The sequence below is a fragment of the Ictalurus punctatus genome, chromosome 5 (genome assembly GCF_001660625.3).
Source record: "Ictalurus punctatus breed USDA103 chromosome 5, Coco_2.0, whole genome shotgun sequence".
NCBI classification, from domain to species: domain Eukaryota; kingdom Metazoa; phylum Chordata; class Actinopteri; order Siluriformes; family Ictaluridae; genus Ictalurus; species Ictalurus punctatus.
The window spans coordinates 4,965,616-4,983,721 of NC_030420.2; the positions used below are offsets into that span (position 1 = coordinate 4,965,616).

The following is an 18,106-nucleotide window of genomic DNA, read 5'->3' on the forward strand; positions in this document are numbered from 1 at the left end:
TAAATCTACACTTAAACAAAATGTCAAATCTACCCCTAAACAAAATATGTCAAATCTACCCCTAAACAAAATGTCAAATCTACCCCTAAACAAAATATGTTAAATCTACCCCTAAACAAAATATGTCAAATCTACCCCTAAACAAAATATGTTAAATCTACCCCTAAACAAAATATGTTAAATCTACCCCTAAACAAAATATGTCAAATCTACCCGTAAACAAAATGTCATATCTACCCCTAAACAAAATATGTCAAATCTACCCCTAAACAAAATGTAAAATCTACCTCTAAACAAAATGTCAAATCTACCTCTAAGCAAAATATGTTAAATCTACCCCTAAACAAAATGTCAAATCTACCCCTAAACAAAATGTCAAATCTATCCCTAAACAAAATGTCATATCTACCCCTAAACAAAATATGTTAACATATATATAAATATGTATGTATCTACTGCAATCAAAATGTGTAATAAAAAGGCAGTTTTCTCAGTACAGCCTTGTAGGCCTGTACAAACACAAGGTAGTGCAATTCCCTATAGATGGCCAGTGAAGGCCAACTTATCTTCCATACATTTTCCTATAAAAATAGGTTGTCCTTCATATATCATGGTCAGCAGGACTTATTGTGTATAATGCTACATTTCCTGACAGTGAAAGATACCAGCTATTCTGTTTCCCTGATTATTACACATGTCTTGGATTTAAAAACCTTAGTCCCTGGGTTTTATGTTGACTATCAGATACAAATCTAAATTGATCAATTTATCTTAAATCTACACTAATTTACTTTGAAAAAAAAGATCACATTTAGGTTACTATCTGGTAATTAACAAATGAATATTCTGAGTTATTAAGTAGTATTTTTTAAGCATGTCATTCACCAGAGATAAGGAAGGGCAGGTTAATGTATATATTGAAATCTTGGTTGACTGCAGTGAAAATAAATATACATACATTTCATTTGATCCAGTTTGTGTTTGGTTTTTCTCCCCAAAAGGTCCTACCGGCTTCCAGTATGTAGCAGTTCTTCAATTCTAAGCCAAATATGTATTTAATGCAAAAATGTGAATGACATTTTCTTCCTCTCAAAATACAGTATGTTAAAGTATGAAGAAGAATAAGGTTGTGTCGTCGAAATTTCAGAAGAAATCATATTTAATATTTTAATTTTAGAAAGAAGCATTTTATATATATATATATATATATATATATATATATATATATTTATCTATATATATATATATATATATATATATATATATATATAGATATATATATATATATATATATATATATATAGATATATATATATAGATATATATATATATATATTTATATATATATATATATATATAAATATATATATATATATATATATATATATATATATATATATATATATATATATATATATTTATCTATAATAAAATATTTTGCACTCGTTTTTCTCATATGACGTGATAGTAGCGTTCACTCATGCACTTGTGGTGCACATTTCAGGTGCATTCTGGGAAATGTATTGTATCCTCATGTTACTAGACGCAAACTAACCTGCAATAAAACTACATTACCCATCAGTATTGCGACTAACTCTAATAAGCACCAAACATGGCGTCGCCGGAGCCGCAACAAAACCGAGGCGATAATAAAGAACCATTAAAGAAAGCAGATGAGGAAATAAAGCCCGGTCTAATTTCTTTCGGTTTTACCAAAAAGATCAATAAAACCAAAACTGAGACAGCAGAAGAGCGAGATTTTTTAACTGGAGTCGAGGGGAAGGAACTAAAAAGGTAAGCTAATGCTACGAGCTAACTAAGCTAGCTGTTACGTGTAGCTCGGTGGTTGACTTATTTACGTTTGTTTACTTATTTTATAGAACATTTAATGTGGCACATATACAGTTTTTTTCAACTACTCTGTAGAATAAAACTGGTTTATTAATGTGTCAGGTCTTTTGCTAGCCCGTCTTGACATGCTCTTATATATCTGATACACAGTATTGGGAAAATACATAAATTACAGCAATAATGTCTAATCATGTAGTACTCGAGTCGTAGATTTAACATAAAGTACGACTTCAGTCAAGATTTCCATGACATTGGCGTGCTCTGATGAGTATCAAAGCATTATGTCATATTTATTAACTATATATATCTTCAACATCGTTCGTGTGAGAATAAGACTTGACTTATTCTCAAGGACTTCATACAGGTCCATTATACTTTTTCCACAATGTTTTCCTGCAGCTGTCGTACATGCTTAGTGAGCCTAAAATTTCCAAAAATGTGCCATTCTCTCCTACACGCAGCACCAAGCCGGTAGAGAAACCTAAAGAGCTCATCATTCCTCTGATCCAGAAGAATCGCTGGTACAGACACGAAGGGGTGAAGCAGGAGGATGGGAAAGAAGCTCCATCCTCTCCATCCAAGCAGCAGGACTCTGTGGAGTCTCAGGCCATTAAAGAGCTTATTGAAGGTGTATTTTCATGCCTTTTACTCCATGCTCCAGATTACAAGTGAGCTTTAATGTGTCAGTTTGTGTAAACCTAGACTTGGAGCTAAATCACGATTCGTTTTTATGGCTATGAATTGCTGTACTTAGACAACAGGGCTGTTCTTTAATAATCACCATATAAATAAATCATCTGTTAAATGCTGTAATAACTAATAAATAGAAACCAGGTAATAAAAGGGGAAATGCAATGTATTTAGGGATGATGTTTTTAAGGTTGGTGTGGTGTTGATTTTAGAAATGTATTGCTTTTTCTGGCTGTAATACTTGGATTGAACATAAGTATTTCCTACTGAGATGTTCTTGCTGGTCTATGGGACTAGCAAATCATACCGGCCTGACAAACAAGACATCAAAATGTTGCTCTTTGTTTGTTTGTTTTTTATTTATATATATATATATATATATATATAAACAACTATAGCACATCAGAAGTAAATGTCATATTCTTGCTTGAATGTCTCCTCAATTTTGCTCTTCTCCGCTCTCAGAGTCTCAGAAGCAGCAGGAGGAATGGAAAAATGGCCCACAGTGCGACCCGAACCTGGCCATCCCGCTGCTCATGCAGAACCACGTGCCGCAGGGCTTCGAGGACGGAGAACAAATCAAAGTGGACCTCCGGCCCGAGTCGGTGAGTCAGGACCGGCAGGAGTACATACAAGCGGTAAAACCCAAAAAGATCAGTAGTTTTTAAGGATGATGGAAGTGAAAAAAAGAGTTTAGAACCAGGGAGTATAGAGAACGTCACGACTTCACACCGATAGCAGAACTGTGAAAATTTTATATGGATTTTCTTCCATATAAAATTTCTAAAAAATAATAATAAGATGGATATAAAGGTAAAAATGTCATTCCTGCGTTGAAGAAAACATGTCCGGAACACATTAAACAGCACACACATCTGTCAACGCGTCTGACACGACAAGCCACGTTAATACACTTACGAGTTTGTTTGAAGCGCTTAATGTAAAACAGTGTCATGTTTTGGACAACCTGGATCGTTGGGGGAGGGGGGATATCTACAGTGATGTCACAGACTCAACTAATCCATAATGACATTCGCTCTCGATTAGTTTAATTATCGATTATTATCGATTAGTTGTTGCAGCCCTAGTCTGAAACCCATTTATGAGGGAGGAAGAAAAAAAATGCCGCAAATGAAAAGCTGACGTACCAGTTTTGGATGGGAGGGAATACAGTAACCCCTTATGCGTCTACCTGATATGTTTTTTTCTTTCGCCTCGATTCCGGCTCTCTCTGGTCAAATCCAGTCACCTGCATACGGCTGTGTCAGCACGGGGTTTATCAGGTCCGCATGACTGGCGTGGGTACGTGCGGGCGTATAGGTGTGTGAGGGAGGAAAAAGGTTAATGAAATGAGTGAATTAAAATGTTTACATATTTCTTTCTGTCTCATTCTCACTCAGCCTGTCCCTCGCATTTCCCCCAGTCTCTTTGTGCCAGGTGGAGAGTGCAGCAGCGTTAGATTTGTACTTGTGTGTTAAATGAAAGGCGGTGAAAGGCATGTCGAAAAGCAGCTAATTATCACCTCTTAGGCTGCTTGAGGTGTGTCTGTATACGTGTAAGCGTATGTTTAGAACTGGGTGTGTGAAGGGGCTTAGGGGACTTGACTGGTGTGAATGCTTTTGAATATTAATCTGCAGAATCAGAATGAGTGTGTGTGTGTTGAACAGCTTTCTCCATATTAGTCCACAGAGGCCGATTACGAGCAGGTTCCGGTGGAGGCGTATGGACTCGCCATGCTGAAAGGAATGGGCTGGAGGCAGGGAGAGGGCATCGGCCGCACATTCAAACAGTAAGATATCATCTCTCTCCACCTGATTTTAGATTTCTCTCCATTTGATTTCAGACACTTCTACACGGTCAGTGCATACACCATATTAGAGGGCGACCGAGCGATCGGTTTTGCCGATAACTGATTACATTACTGGAGCTATCGGCTGCGTCCGTTGCAGAACGGCTGAGAACGGTCTGCCGTCATTATACAGCACGAGAGCGGCCTCTAGAGGCGAAAGAAAAACTATCGCTGACCAATTTTGTTGTGTTATTTGAAGTGTTTTTTTGTTTTGTTTTGTTTTTTTTGGGATGTCTTGGATGTTTTATTTGTTATTTAGAATGTTACTTTTTTTCATACAGTTTGGATGGATATATTTTATTTACTTTAATATTTATTAATAGTTAAAATACATAAATATGTATATATATATATTTATTTCATTTAAAAAGTACAGTCAGTGCTGTTTATTTTTGTAATAATGTTCAGCAGTATTTTACTCTGAGTGATCATTTTCAATTAAACAATTAAAAAGAAAACCTATCGGTTGATTAACCGGTTATCGGCAGGTACCGCCCAACTTAGTTATCAATGTGTCGAATTAAATTTGAGAGTAAATCGCAACTGAAAACTCTGGCAGCGCATTCATAAACCACGATTAACGAAAAGGAAACTTAGAAAACTGTTCACCAAGAATGCTGTTTATTTGTTTGAAGACCTTGTTAAATCTTTGCCACTGAGTTCATTGTTTTCAGTTTCAGTGTTTTTCTTCCTTCTCATTGTATGTTTTTGTTTGTTTGTTGAAAAGTTACGTTCAGTACTTTTGGCACCAATTAAATTCCGTGGTGTTGCTGTGGTATACGAGGATGTGCTGTCTCTTGGCGTCAGGCCACATCACTCCATCCCATCCTTGGTTATTTTACTATCACAGCCCACTTTATCTTGTCTGATATTCTTGCTTAGCTACTCATTGATTTTGTGCGGTCAGTTTTTATTAGCTGTCGCTGGCCATACACTACTAGACCGCATTGCAAATGAAACGTTTCATGCGCTCTGATTCGTTTCGTCTGACCTGAACCTCGGTCCAAAAAAAGAGAAGTGACTAGTAAGCTTTTCGTCCGTATATATGTAACAAACATAATAAAATCATTTCATTGCACTTAGTCATTTTCATCCAACGGAAAACAATGTTGTATTTCACATTACACATTATGTGAGGAATAAATAGATAATAGGAGAATAATCCATGATGGAATGGTGTGATGCATCCGAAGTCGTTATTAATAAATGTCACGCCGTGCTTTTTAATCGTTTAGAGTTACATGACAATTTAGACTCGACGCCGTAACTCCCGCTTCACTGCTGCAGCGTCCGGTGTAAAACTTTGATCAGTGCAGAGATTACAAACTGCAGTTTTGTTGTCATTCGATACAAGAGATATCTTCTTTACACACAGCATGAAATCGATGTTTCCCCCCACCCTCTTTTGATTGACAGGATACAATCGGCCTTGATCATCGGATGTTTTTAAACTTTAGCGGGAAACATAGCCTTTACATCGGTGCATCTCTAATTACTAACATATATAAGTATTTTTTTAAAATAGTAAAATACTTTTTACTCACTCAAATATACTTAGAAGGTTTCCCATGTGAAGTCATATCAGATGAACGGTGCTTTTGCTATAAATGAGCTGCAGGTTTTGAGGTTTTAGCCCCGTGAGGATTTATCACTTAAGTCAAACCTATAGAACACCAGTTTGTATTAGAAACGCCTGGTCGTAGTATGTTGTTGCTTTATTCGTAATGACTTTTATCACACAGTAAGGAGGGATTAAGAGCGGGAGAGTCTGTCGCGGTATATTAGCACACTGGCAGGATTAAAATGCCCGAGGCTGTGACTCCATGGCTTTTAAAATGTATGTATTTATTTATTTATTTTAATGTGACGCTCTTAAAACCTGCCATCTGTCCTCCATCCAAACACGATGAACAGAGGGCTTTTTTGGCAGCTGATCTGTTTGATGCTCTCTGAGCTGTTCTTGTATACAGTATACATATTTGTGTACACGTTCCTCCTAATGTTGTTATAAAATAAAGCATTCCCGCTTCTATAACTGTAATAAATGGGTTTGCATGGAACAGTGTGCCAGACTTCCTCACAGAGCTGAACAATAAGAGCGAAAGTGATCTTGATTATCATGAAGTGGTAACAAAACAATTTATGGCACTTTCAGTCGGCAGAAAACAGCCTTTTCAGTCACACGTTTAGTAAGGAATAGAGGGTGGCGAGGCATCGTGTTTTGGGGAAAATAATCCACAACGGGGACGTGGGAAGTAGAAAGTTGTTTTTCCTGTAACTCCATGTCACCGAAGAGTTTCATTGCCCTTATGCCACGGTGATTACAATTTCTCTATTTATTTATAACAGGCAATATGTCATGCTTTTTTAACCGTTTATAGTTACATTTAATGTCATCAGGGAGGCAAGTTAGTTCCTAATATTGCTCGTTATTTTCTTTGTTAGGTAACAGGAGTGTCCGGCATACACGTAAACAAGTTGTTGCGATGGAGATTATGATGTATTACAACAAGTGCAGTAATATAAACCTGTGATTTGGATTACAGCCGGCCATATTGTCAGGACTGCAGATGTCGAAAATTTTGACCAATCAGATTCAATATTCAAATGCGTTCTTAAATGGTAGTAAGGCTAGATAAAAGGGTTGTTTTTTTTTTTTTAATAGCCTTCTGCATTTTTTACTTAATTTTGATGAAAATGTATTCTCTCTCTCTCTCTCTCTCTCTCTCTCTCTCTCTCACACACACACACACGCTCACAGAGATGTGAAACCTATAGAACACCAGTTGAGACCTAAAGGCCTGGGTCTGGGAGCTGATCGCTCTGCCATCAAGGACCTGCAACCCTCTGGGCCCCGAAGACCCCCGAAACCCGGAGAACAGAGGGACAAAGATGATGAGGGCTTAGTGCTTGGGCCTGGAGGGTGTGTACTGGTCCAGACCGGGGCTCATAAAGACCTCTATGGGAAGGTGAGATTGACTTTTGCTTACATCCATGCATCCATCCATCCAATTTCTGTACCGCTTATCCTACACAGGAACTCGGGACACCCTGGATGGGGTACCAACTCATCACAGGACACACACACACACACACACACACACACACACACACACACACACAGACAGAGAGAGTAGAGACAATTTGGAAATGCCAATCAGTCTACAACGCACATCTCTGGATTGTGGGAGGAAACCGGCGAACAAGGAGGAAACCTCCGAAGCACAGGGAAAACATGCAAACTCCAGGCCGGAGCCAGCTATCGAACCCTCAACCCTGGAGGTGTGAAGCAAATGTGCTAATCACTAAGCCCGTCATTTTGCTCACATAAATGAAAATTAAGTAACGATACAGTTAGACTGACTTCAATTCATTTTCATACATTTTTGGCTTGTTTTCGAATAGTCAGTCAGTGTGTAATGTTTCCTACAGGTGTAAATGTCTATATTAACTCAGAAATCCTATTTGATCCAAATCTTTTACTTACCGTTTGGCGAACATTTATATGATATCCGGGTGTTTCAGCAGATGATTACATGCTAATCTAATTCAGCATGTGGATCCATTCTGTAAACGTACCTAAGGCTTTCTTTCGATAAATCCCCCCTCTCTCTCTCTCTCTCTCTCTCTCTCTCTCTCTCTCTCTCTCTCTCTCTCTCTCTATTTCTCTTCCTCTCTCAGATAGAGGGGGTAGACACAGACAATGCCAGAGTCATGGTGAAACTTGCCATCGGTGGAAAATCGGTAACCATCAGCCAGCACTCACTACGTCTGGTGCCTCGCAAAGAATACGACAAATACAGCAAAGACCTCAGTGAGTCTCCACCATGAGTCAACACCAACAGTGTTCTAAACCAAGCTTTAATTAAAGAGTCTCTCGCTCGCTTTCTCTCTCTCTCTCTCTCTCTCTCTCTCTCTCCCTCTCTCTTTCTCCCTTTGGGCGTATTTTGTTCAATGTATTATAGAGGTTTTGAATAGACAAGGTCATGTTGTACTGCCAAGTGCAGAAGTGGTTTTAACTGGCATTTAGCACACTGAGAGTGTGCTGAGCGTTCTGAATGTGTACATCCCAAACAATATCACATCATTTTGTATTTCACGATATCGTGAGGCGGTCTGTGAGGTCACATAGATGTATGTTTGGGATTGCTGATAAAGAAAAATGACGATAACGACGCTCGTTTTGTTTTCTGTTTGCCAGGTCGCCTCAGCAAAGCCCACAAAGAGAAAGAGAAGGAGAAAGAACGGGAAAAGGAAAGAGACAGAGAGAAAGATGGAGCGCGCAACCAGCAGAGAGGAGAAGAGAAGCCGGACGGGAAAGACGAGCGGCGGAGAGATCGGCACTCGGAGAGAGAGAAGGAACGAGAGAACGAGCGAGAGCGTGACCAGAGGAAGAGGAAGCAGAGGGAAACGGATACGGACAGGTAACGTCACCTGGGGAGCGAAAATGAACAGAATGTGAGCATGAAAAGCTTCTACTGTTTTATTTCTTTTTTAAATTATCAGTCCATACAGGGTTTTCGCAGAAGTTTTTTTTTTTCCAGAAAACTACTTGAATTGGTGAAATCGCAGTCTTTCACGCTGACGTTTGTTGGTAAACGAGACCTTTTAGCTGTACTCGTGTTTGATGCACGTGAACCGAAGAGTGAATGCGCATTGTGATGACGTCACACGACACGTCTCGGCCCAGACCTGCGGAAAACCTGCAAGCTCCTCCAAATATTGCGGCACTTCCTTGATTTTGCGTTCATTTCTGCGATCGCAAAATCCCGGAGGGACCGATTATATAAAGAATATGTAATTGATTTTTTTTTTTCCTCTCTCTCTCATGATTTCAGAGAGAAACCTCCTCCGATGAAGGAGCCTCGCTCGTCTCCGCCTGCCTGGCTCCAGAGAGACCTCCGTGTGCGCTTCATAGATAAAACCTTTAAAGGAGGCAAATACTACAACTCTAAGGTAGCTCTTCAGTCCTCCTGCTACATATGCTGCTAATTCCTACTTTAGCAAAACCGCTGCACCTCGCACTAATAATACAGCATCATGAAGTCTCTGCACTCTTGTCTGTTGTGTTCAGATGAGAATCGAGGACGTCATCGCGTCGCACGTCTGCGTCTGTCGTACAGACGAAGGACGACTGCTGGACGGTAAGACGCTACGTTTCGTTCGATACGAATCATTTTTACGATTGGACGTAAAGGAGCGACCCGATCCAGCGATGCGTATTTGAGCCGTTTGATCTCGTTTTGTCTGTCAGATGTCAAACAGACGATGCTCGAGACCATCGTGCCCAAAGGTGACGCAGACTCCATTATGGTGGTGCTGGGAGAACACCGAGGACAGGTATACATATACACAAACACTGTAACTGGTTACCATGCAGCATCGTATGGTCATGCCTGACACTTCTGTCTGTGAGTCATACGTTTTGACCATCAGTAGAGTCACAGAATTTTTAAACACACTTTTGTGTAGACTTTCCTACATATGTTCACTGGCATATTTTCAAACATTGACTTGTTTTGTTTTCTCAAAAATGAGTTAGAGCTAGATAAAAATGAAATGACACTAGATTAATAGTAGCCTAAAAAGTCTAAAAAATAAAATAAAAAAAAGTTTAAGACCGATTTCAAAACAAATAAAACACAAAACAGCTAAAAGATTTGTTCACTTTAGCTTTTAACTCGCTTTTCTTATTTGCTTTACTTTTATCGTAACGTTACGTTATTATTATTATTCTATTTCTATACACTTAATATTTATTTTCTTATTTTTGTGACTGCTATTATTTATTTCATTCCTCAATCCGTACAGGATTTCACGGATTTATTTATTTATTTATTTGCGCGATTTTTGCAGTGGCGCTTTTTTTCTTTCTTTTCTTCTTCCTTCGGAATTGGTGATGCGACTTGCAGAGATTTTTTATGCTTTTTGTTTTTTTTGTTGTTGTATTTTTTTGAATTGGCAAAATTGCAATCGCACAGAATTGTCTTGCACAGTGATGTTTGTTGGTAAACGAAACCTTTTAGCTGTGACTCACGTTCGACGCACCTGAATCGAAGAGGGCCACGCGAAATCGAAATCTGCAGTAATTGTGAAAGTTTGCAAGTTCCTCGGGATATTACTCCGGTTTGCCTGATTTCGCATTCATTTCTGCGATCGCAAAATCTTGGAGGGAATGCTTCTTACCATCACTTGCCTATTTCATATTAGATTTTTGGTTACTTTTAGATTTTTTTTTTTTTATTTCTGGGTTGTTGTATTTTTCCGTCCCCCCCCCCCCCAGTCACACTTTTAAACATAGGCTCCATTTTAAGTGTTTGAAAGGTGTTGTATAAATAACATTTTAGTATTTTTTTTTTTAACTTAATTTAATTCATAAAAATTAGACAAAAGGACCCCACAGACACCCAGCACACTGTATGAGCTTTCTCAGTTTACTATAAAATAATCGAAAAGTATCATTTATTACGTCACAAAAAAAATATTTATTTTTACATTTTAAAAACCTGAAATTAGACACACTTTGATGGCCTTCAATGAATCATCACTGCAAATCAGGTATAAAATTACTACTGAAGTAGTTTTCAGTTAGTCTTAAAGAGTAATTAATAAAATTAAGGATGCATGTCAACACGTTGGTGTACATCAGCAAATGTTGCTGTAAGAATTAGGAATATATTTAGGTGTGAGTAAAAAATAATGCGGTTTTGTGTGTGCGTGCGCAGGTAGGCCGCATTCTAAAGCGTGATAAGGAGAAATGTAGGGCCATGGTGCAGCTGGAGCGCTACGAGGAGAAGATCTTCACTCTGGACTACGATTCCCTCTGCCATTACGTGGGAGAACGCTGACAAGCGCCTCAGAGACCAAGACGACCGCCTCCACTCGCGCCGGAGACGACTAGACTGTCCAAAACTAGATTTATTCACTCAGACATGCTCCTTCGCATGGATCATATGAACACTGTTGCCCCCTCCATGAGTCTGGGATTTCACTTATTGCTTAATGTTCTTAAAGCTGCATCCTGGTGGCTGGAGAGACCGCCGGAAACATCTCTCACCTTGTCAACATGTTGAAAACAGACTGTTTGTAGTAGATATGAGATTTTTGTACATGTGCCATAATCACTGCCATGTTAGATGTCTTTTTATAATAAAAGTGTACTATATTTAAGAGTGATAAAATACATCTCAATATACCAGACACTTTAATAGGAACACCTGTTCCAATGCTCATTCGTGTAATTATCTAAATCAACCAATCATGTGCTGTCAAATCCTCGGTCTGGGCGAGTCTGTCCCCACTGTAGCCTCGGATTCAGGTATTTGGCTGACAGGAGTGAAACCCAATGTGGTCTTCTGCTGTTGTCTCCCATCCACCTCATGGTCCTGTGTATTGAGATGCTTTTCCGCTCACCACGGTTGTAAAGAGTTGCTGTAGCCTTCCCGAAAGCTTGAAGGGTTTCCACTCAGAGTTGCTGCTCATTGGATGTTTTTCACCCCTACACCATTCTGCGCAAACGCTCGAGACTCGTGTGTGTGAAAATCCCAGGACATCAGCTGTTCGGAAAATACTCAAACGCGCTGAGGTCATAGTTTTTTTTCCCCCATTCTGATGTTCGATGTGAAAATTAACCAAAGCGCTTGACCTGTATCTGCATGCTTTTATGTATTGCACTGCTGCAACGTGATTGGCTGATCGGAAAATTTAATAAACGGGCAGGTACTTAGGTGTTCCTATTAAAAGTGCCAAGTGAGTGAGTGCATTTTTGCAATTTGTATCATTTTGGGGAGTTTTTTTTTTTTTTTTTGCACAATGATAAACTGAGAAGTGGAATGCCTCGCTTGGTACAACGCATACAGTTTTAACACCTGAATTTTGGCATGATGGTCTATGATGCCTCCATTCAGATTTTTAAGGTAATTATTTATATATTATTCTGCAATTTCTCATTATCAGGATTTCAGTTGTTATATTGTTCTTAGTACATCATGCACAAAAGGTCTTTTGAATAAACCCCAGTGTTATTTTTTTTATTATTAATATTTAAAACAAAACAAAAAAAACAACTGATTTAACAAGCCAAGAAATTTAACATTTCCATTAAACATCAATAAATGGAAGATCATCCAACTGTTAAAAGAGGCTCTGCAATTCTGCCTTTCTACAAAATGTATAATACATAGTGAGATTTACAAAACACACTGAACCGACATGTGAAGAGTTGCCATTCAAACTGTGGCACCGGGATACAGAGGCAGGATGAAAACCCATTTAAAAAAAGCCTTTAATGCAGACTAGATTTCTGACAGTTGTTCGAGTCTGAGGCGTGAACACGTGACGAGATGGTGTCTAAAATTTGTCAAAGGAAACCATAGGATGTGTCAAATTTCAACACCATGACACTGATCCATATCCGTTCCTGACAGGATTGGCGATGTTATGAAATGAAGAGGGGGCAACTGTTAGGGAAAGATATGACTGACGTGAATCATTTTCCGGATAGCTGTGTGTACTGTTTAAAGGCTGTTCGTGTTTATTATTCTCCAGGTTGTTATAAAGGCTCTGTAGATGCTTTCCTCCTACTTAGTCATCATCATCATCCTCTTCCTCTAGACGTCTGGTGTGTTCAGCGTTGGCTCTAAGCACGGCTCCGGGACTGGGGTACGGCCTCTGCTGGAACAGGGGTCCTGCCGCCGTCGTGTCTGCTCCCGTCTTAGCCTCGTTACGCTTGGGCAACCCGGTGGACCACAAGCCCCTGAATACACACACACGATGGTTTATCAGCACCTTTAATATATTTTAAATGGACAGTGTTAATTAGACTGAATGAATTTGGTGGTCACCTTGGGGCATCTGAGTAGGCACTGGGATCCATAGGATCCAACTCTTCCTGCTTGCGGCTTCCCCCTGGGTAAAGAAACGTATTAGAAGTTAAAAGAAAAGTTTTTCTAGCAGGTCTACCACTGAGTAAAAGTTATTAAGGACCGGTTTGTATGATTTTATTTGCTCTACTGGAACTGATTAAAAAGTCATTTTACCTCTCTTGGATTTGCTGTACGGGCCGCTGTCCTCTCTTCTCATCCGTCTGTCCCGGTCTCGGTCTCGGTCCCGATCCCTATCCCTATCTCGCTCTCTTCCCAGGTCCCTCCCGTCATCCCGATCACGGTCCCGCTCTCGCTCTTTGTCGCGATCGTGCTCTCTGTCGGGTTTCTCGTGGTGACCGTCCGCTCTGTCGTCTGCGATCTCCACTGAGAGCAGAAGAAAACAAATGGAACGTTTCAACCAGAGCTCTGATCGTTTGAGCGCCGTCTGACCGCAGCACTTCCGTAGTGTTAAGGAAAATATCTGCAAACACTTCGTCTCTCAGGTCTGTCTCATCCGAAGCTTTGTACTGTAATAGACATCCAGTTGAGAAACACGACAGAGCCGAGTCTAATTTTAGCAGCTCGTTACTTTGATGTTTGAAGAACAGACTTTAATAGTGTATGATAATGTGGTTATGCGATATGCTTTGCAATATGTTAAAATCCCGCTGGTGTTCACATTGCCCTGATGTGAAGTTATTAAAAATTGACTTGCGTTCATTATTGTAGCAAAAAAAATATTAAATTTCATCAGAGCTCATTTGCATATCGCAGGATCGGCAATGCAAAGACCGGTAGTGAGAGAAACATCTCCCTTCGATTCTTTACCTCTCTGCTTCTTCGATGCTTTAGTGATGACTGCGGTGGGGTCGTTGGGGGACAGCCAGGACACCATGTCTGTCTCTACGTTCCAGTAGTACGGAAGTCCACTAAAGCAAAACACAAAGGAATTTTGTGTCAACGGATACAGCTGTACAAAGCAGAATTCTATGAAAGAAGAACTGAGCATGAAGTAAAGCTACGAGAATCATGCCACGCCATGGAGTCGGAAAAATGACCAGGTGACTTTGTCGGTGCCCATGATAGCCTCAGATTCCTGTTCTTGGCTGACAGGAATGGAACGTGATGTGGTTTTCTGCTGTTGTAGCCCATCTACCTACAGGTGTGATGTTTTGTGTGTTGGGAGATGCTTTTCTGCTCACCACGGTTGTAAAAAGTGATTACATAAGTTACTATAGTCAAGTGATACATACAATCACTTGAATATGAATCACATGAATATGAATCTCATGAAAATGAATCACATGTAAATGAACCATATGAAAATGAATCAATAAATTAAAGACAACATAAGTTACTATATATCCTTCCTGGCAGCTCGAACCAATCTGGCCATTTTCCGCTTATCAACAAGGCGTTTCCACCCACAGAACTGTCGCTCACTGGATGTTTTTTTTTCCTTTTCGCACCATTCTGTGTAAACTCTACAGACTGTGGTGGGTGAAACTGCCAGATCATCAGTGGTTTCTGAAGTACATCTGGCACAAACATTCATTCCACGGTTCAAGTCACAGAGATCACAATCCCCCCCCCCAATCCTGTTGTTCGATGTGAACGTTAACTGAAGCTCTTGACCTGTATCTGCATGATTTTATGCACAGTGTGCTGCTGGCTGATTAGGTTACTGCATATATGTGCAGGTATACAAGTGTTCCTATTGAAGTGGACAGTGAGTGTACGGTGCTGTGAAAAGGTATTTGCTCCCATCCTGATTTCTTCAGTTTTTGCATATATCTCATACTAAATAGTTTTAGATTTTCAAACGAAATACAACATAAAACACACGATACAGTTATTTATTTATTTATTTTATTGAAGCAGAAAAAGAAGTTATCCGATACCCATCACCAACCAAATGCTTCCGATAACTGGAGATCAGTCTTTCACTTACTTCTAGGATTAGGACCTACTCCTATGCTTTGGATCATTGTCTTGCTGCATAATCCAGTTAAGTTTCTTGAGTTTCAACTCACGGACTGAAGACCGGCCATTCTCCTTTAGGATTTTCTGGTAGAGAGCAGAATTCATGTTTCCCTCAATTAATGCAGGTTGCCCAGGCCTTGAAGCAGCAAAGCTTCCCCACACCATCACACTTCCACCACCATGCTTGACCGTAGGTAGCGTATGATTTTCTTTTTGTGGAATTCGGTGTTTGATTTACACCAGATGTAATGAGACTCCTGTCTTCCAAACAGTTCCACTTTTGACTCATCAATCCACAGAACATTCTCCCAAAAGTTTTAAAGATCAAGGTGCATTTTGGCAAAATTCAAATGAGCCTTAATGTTCTTCTGGGTTAGCAGTGGTTTTCACCTCGCCACTCTTCCATGGATGCCATTTTTGCCCAGTGTCTTTCTGATAGTGGGGTCATGAACAGTGACCTTTACTGATGCAAGCGAGGCCAGTAGGTCCTTTGATGTTGTCCTTGGCTCTTTTGTGACTTCCCGGATGAGTCGTTGCTGTGCTGTTGGAGAAATTTTGGAAGATCTGCCACTTCTGAGCCAAGTTTTTCCATTTGGAGATAACGTCTTTCATTGTGGTTCCTTTGAGTCCCAGAGCCTTTGAAATACCTCTGTAACCCTTCCCAGACTGGTGCATTTCAATTAACTTCTTCCTCATCATTTCTGGAATTTCTTTGAACTTTGGCATAGTGTGTTACTGGGTAAGACCTTTTAACCAGCTTCATGCTGTTGAAAAAGTTCTATTTACGTGTTGATTTGATTGAACAGGGTTTGCAGTAATCAGGCCTGGTTGTGTCTAGTCCAGCTGAACCCCATTATGAATGCAGTTTCATAGATTTGGGGAATTAGTAACTACGGGGGCAAATACATTTTCACACAGGCCCAGTTGGTATTGGATAACTTTTTTGCTTCTGTAAATAACGTTATCATTTAAAAACTGTATTTTGTGTTTATTCAGGTTGCCTTTGATTTTAGATTTTGTTTTAATTTCTGAAACAATTTAGTACGAGATGTACACAAAAAGAGAAGTCGTCAGATACTTTTTCACAGCACTGTATATGCAAATAAAATCAGGTAAAATGTTCCACCTGGGCAAAAATCAGCTAGGAATCTAAATGAGAGCCCATCCTTTTGTATTTTAAGGCTTGTCAAGCGAAATACGGGAAAGTAGTGTCAAAACTACACCGATAATACATTTCTGCTTGTTAACTTTCTCTCACGAAACTGACCTTTGTGAATGTTTCACAGACATTCCAGCAATAATGCTGTGGCAGTGTTGCATTTCTCACCTTTAGCGTTTTAGCCTAATTTATCGGAACGTTTTTTTGCGTATCACTGTCCTGACACTACAACACCCAGCAGACATTACACAAATACACTAACTACAGTCAAAGGAAATTCATCAGTGCAGTGTTCAAGAGCAGGAATCCACACCAAATCAGTTGAACATTTCCTTTTACCTCCATGATAGTTCTTTTTCTCAGCACACACTTATTATGCTGAACGCTACGGAACATCCGTGAAACAAGCTCATTCCTGTTCTCACTTACGGTATACAATCCCTTCCGAAACTATTGGAACAGCAAGGCCAATTCATTTGTGTTTGAGATCAAAAGATGAATATGAGAAGAGAGTTTAGAATTTCAGCTTTTTATAACCTGGTATTTATATGTAGACGTGTTAAACGACATAGCACATTGGCCTTGCCGTTCCAATAGTTTCAGAGGAGACTCTAGATAATAAGCGCATTAATATGTGGTTCGAATTACAGCTGGAACTCCACTTTGAGCTGCTGTTATAGAAAATGAATCACTTCTTGAACCTTATGGATTACATACACCTTGAAGTACTTACCAATTTGGGTCAAACACTTTGTACCAGTTAATGGGTAGATTTTCAAGCCTTGTGGCTTCATAGTCTACATTGTTGTCATCATAGTCCTCAGCAATGATTTCCTCTTCAGCTTCTTGCAGTTGAAAGAAACAGACACACATCCAGTCAGACAGTAGTGGGAGAAAACTGGAGGTCTGATCGTCATGTGTCAGAATAATGCAAGTAAAGATCTTACCTTGGTCTGACTGTTTCACGATTCCTCTCTTGGCCAGACGAGCCAGGAGAGCTGGTGGCAGAGGCATCTGGGGAGGAAATACAGCAGTGAGACATTTCACACACGCTGTGTTGTTAGCTTAGCTAGCATAATGTTACCGCTATATGACTTATTATATATTTATATCCGCAGTATATAAGAAATAGAGTTTTTAAAAACACTATAACAGCTTCATCGTATTATGCATCGTTAAAAAAAACAACAACAAATGAAAATATCGTTCAAGGTACCTTTATAATTAGACGCTCCTAACGTCTAATTCAACTGAAAAAGAAATACCTCGCTGGACGCAGAAAATTGACGTCACACCCCGCCCCCTTTTGTGTTTTTGCGACTGCATTTTTATTATTGTTCATCATTTCCTTTATTCTGGATATTTATATTAAATATAACTCGCATAGAATTTAGAAAACCCATATATAAAAAATTAAATCTGCTAATTGGCGTTTAAACACTAAACGCTAATTCCTAATCCGCTCCCTACTCACTATATCAGTCTACTACATAGATTGTGTACTACATACAAGAAACCCCCAAAACAGTGTACCCTATTTAATGCACTACATACTAAACAGTGTACCTTATTTAGTGCACTACTCACTAAACAGTGTACCTTATTTAGTGCACTACATACTAAACAGTGTACCCTATTTAGTGCACTACATACTAAACAGTGTACCCTATTTAGTGCACTACATACTAAACAGTGTACCCTATTTAGTGC

General features: G+C 39.4%; 2 protein-coding genes across 5 annotated transcripts; one reads left to right on the forward strand and one right to left on the reverse strand.

Moving 5' to 3' along the window:
- Positions 1-1,592: 1,592 nt before the first annotated feature.
- gpkow (G patch domain and KOW motifs) lies at positions 1,593-12,845 on the forward strand. 3 transcript variants are annotated; one of them, XM_017468238.3, is made up of 11 exons: positions 1,593-1,794; positions 2,313-2,479; positions 3,007-3,179; positions 4,224-4,330; positions 7,152-7,359; positions 8,072-8,204; positions 8,592-8,814; positions 9,229-9,346; positions 9,465-9,534; positions 9,645-9,730; positions 11,116-12,845. In XM_017468238.3, exons 1-11 carry the CDS (start codon positions 1,613-1,615, stop codon positions 11,236-11,238), a joined length of 1,590 nt encoding a protein of 529 aa, XP_017323727.1. In that variant the 5' UTR covers positions 1,593-1,612; the 3' UTR covers positions 11,239-12,845. The 3 variants fall into 3 exon arrangements, with proteins under 3 accessions (XP_017323727.1, XP_017323728.1, XP_053536091.1); XM_017468239.3 differs by having other exon boundaries at positions 3,007-3,146; XM_053680116.1 differs by lacking the exons at positions 9,229-9,346; positions 9,465-9,534; positions 9,645-9,730; positions 11,116-12,845 and adding an exon at positions 8,935-9,211.
- pqbp1 (polyglutamine binding protein 1) lies at positions 12,406-17,714 on the reverse strand. 2 transcript variants are annotated; one of them, XM_017468241.3, is made up of 7 exons: positions 17,613-17,714; positions 17,344-17,410; positions 17,130-17,238; positions 14,083-14,183; positions 13,429-13,638; positions 13,234-13,297; positions 12,406-13,145 (listed from the first exon to the last, which is right to left on the reverse strand). In XM_017468241.3, the coding sequence occupies exons 2-7, from the start codon at positions 17,408-17,410 to the stop codon at positions 12,974-12,976; spliced, it is 723 nt and encodes a 240-aa protein (XP_017323730.1). In that variant the 5' UTR covers positions 17,613-17,714; the 3' UTR covers positions 12,406-12,973. The 2 variants fall into 2 exon arrangements, with proteins under 2 accessions (XP_017323730.1, XP_017323729.1); XM_017468240.3 differs by having other exon boundaries at positions 17,130-17,241.
- Between the last annotated feature and the right edge of the window lie 392 nt (positions 17,715-18,106).

Bases quoted from the DNA above. Each gene is read 5' to 3' on its own strand.
- gpkow (XM_017468238.3), top strand. From the start codon at position 1,613: ATGGCGTCGCCGGAGCCGCAACAAAACCGAGGCGATAATAAAGAACCA. The intron at 1,795-2,312 runs GTAAGCTAATGC...TCCTACACGCAG, and splicing joins GAGGGGAAGGAACTAAAAAG to CACCAAGCCGGTAGAGAAAC. The intron at 9,535-9,644 runs GTAAGACGCTAC...TTTGTCTGTCAG, and splicing joins CGAAGGACGACTGCTGGACG to ATGTCAAACAGACGATGCTC.
- pqbp1 (XM_017468240.3), bottom strand. From the start codon at position 17,410: ATGCCTCTGCCACCAGCTCTCCTGGCTCGTCTGGCCAAGAGAGGAATC. The intron at 14,184-17,129 runs GTAAGTACTTCA...GTTTTGCTTTAG, and splicing joins AAAGTGTTTGACCCAAATTG to TGGACTTCCGTACTACTGGA. The intron at 13,146-13,233 runs GTGACCACCAAA...GTGTGTATTCAG, and splicing joins GCCTACTCAGATGCCCCAAG to GGGCTTGTGGTCCACCGGGT.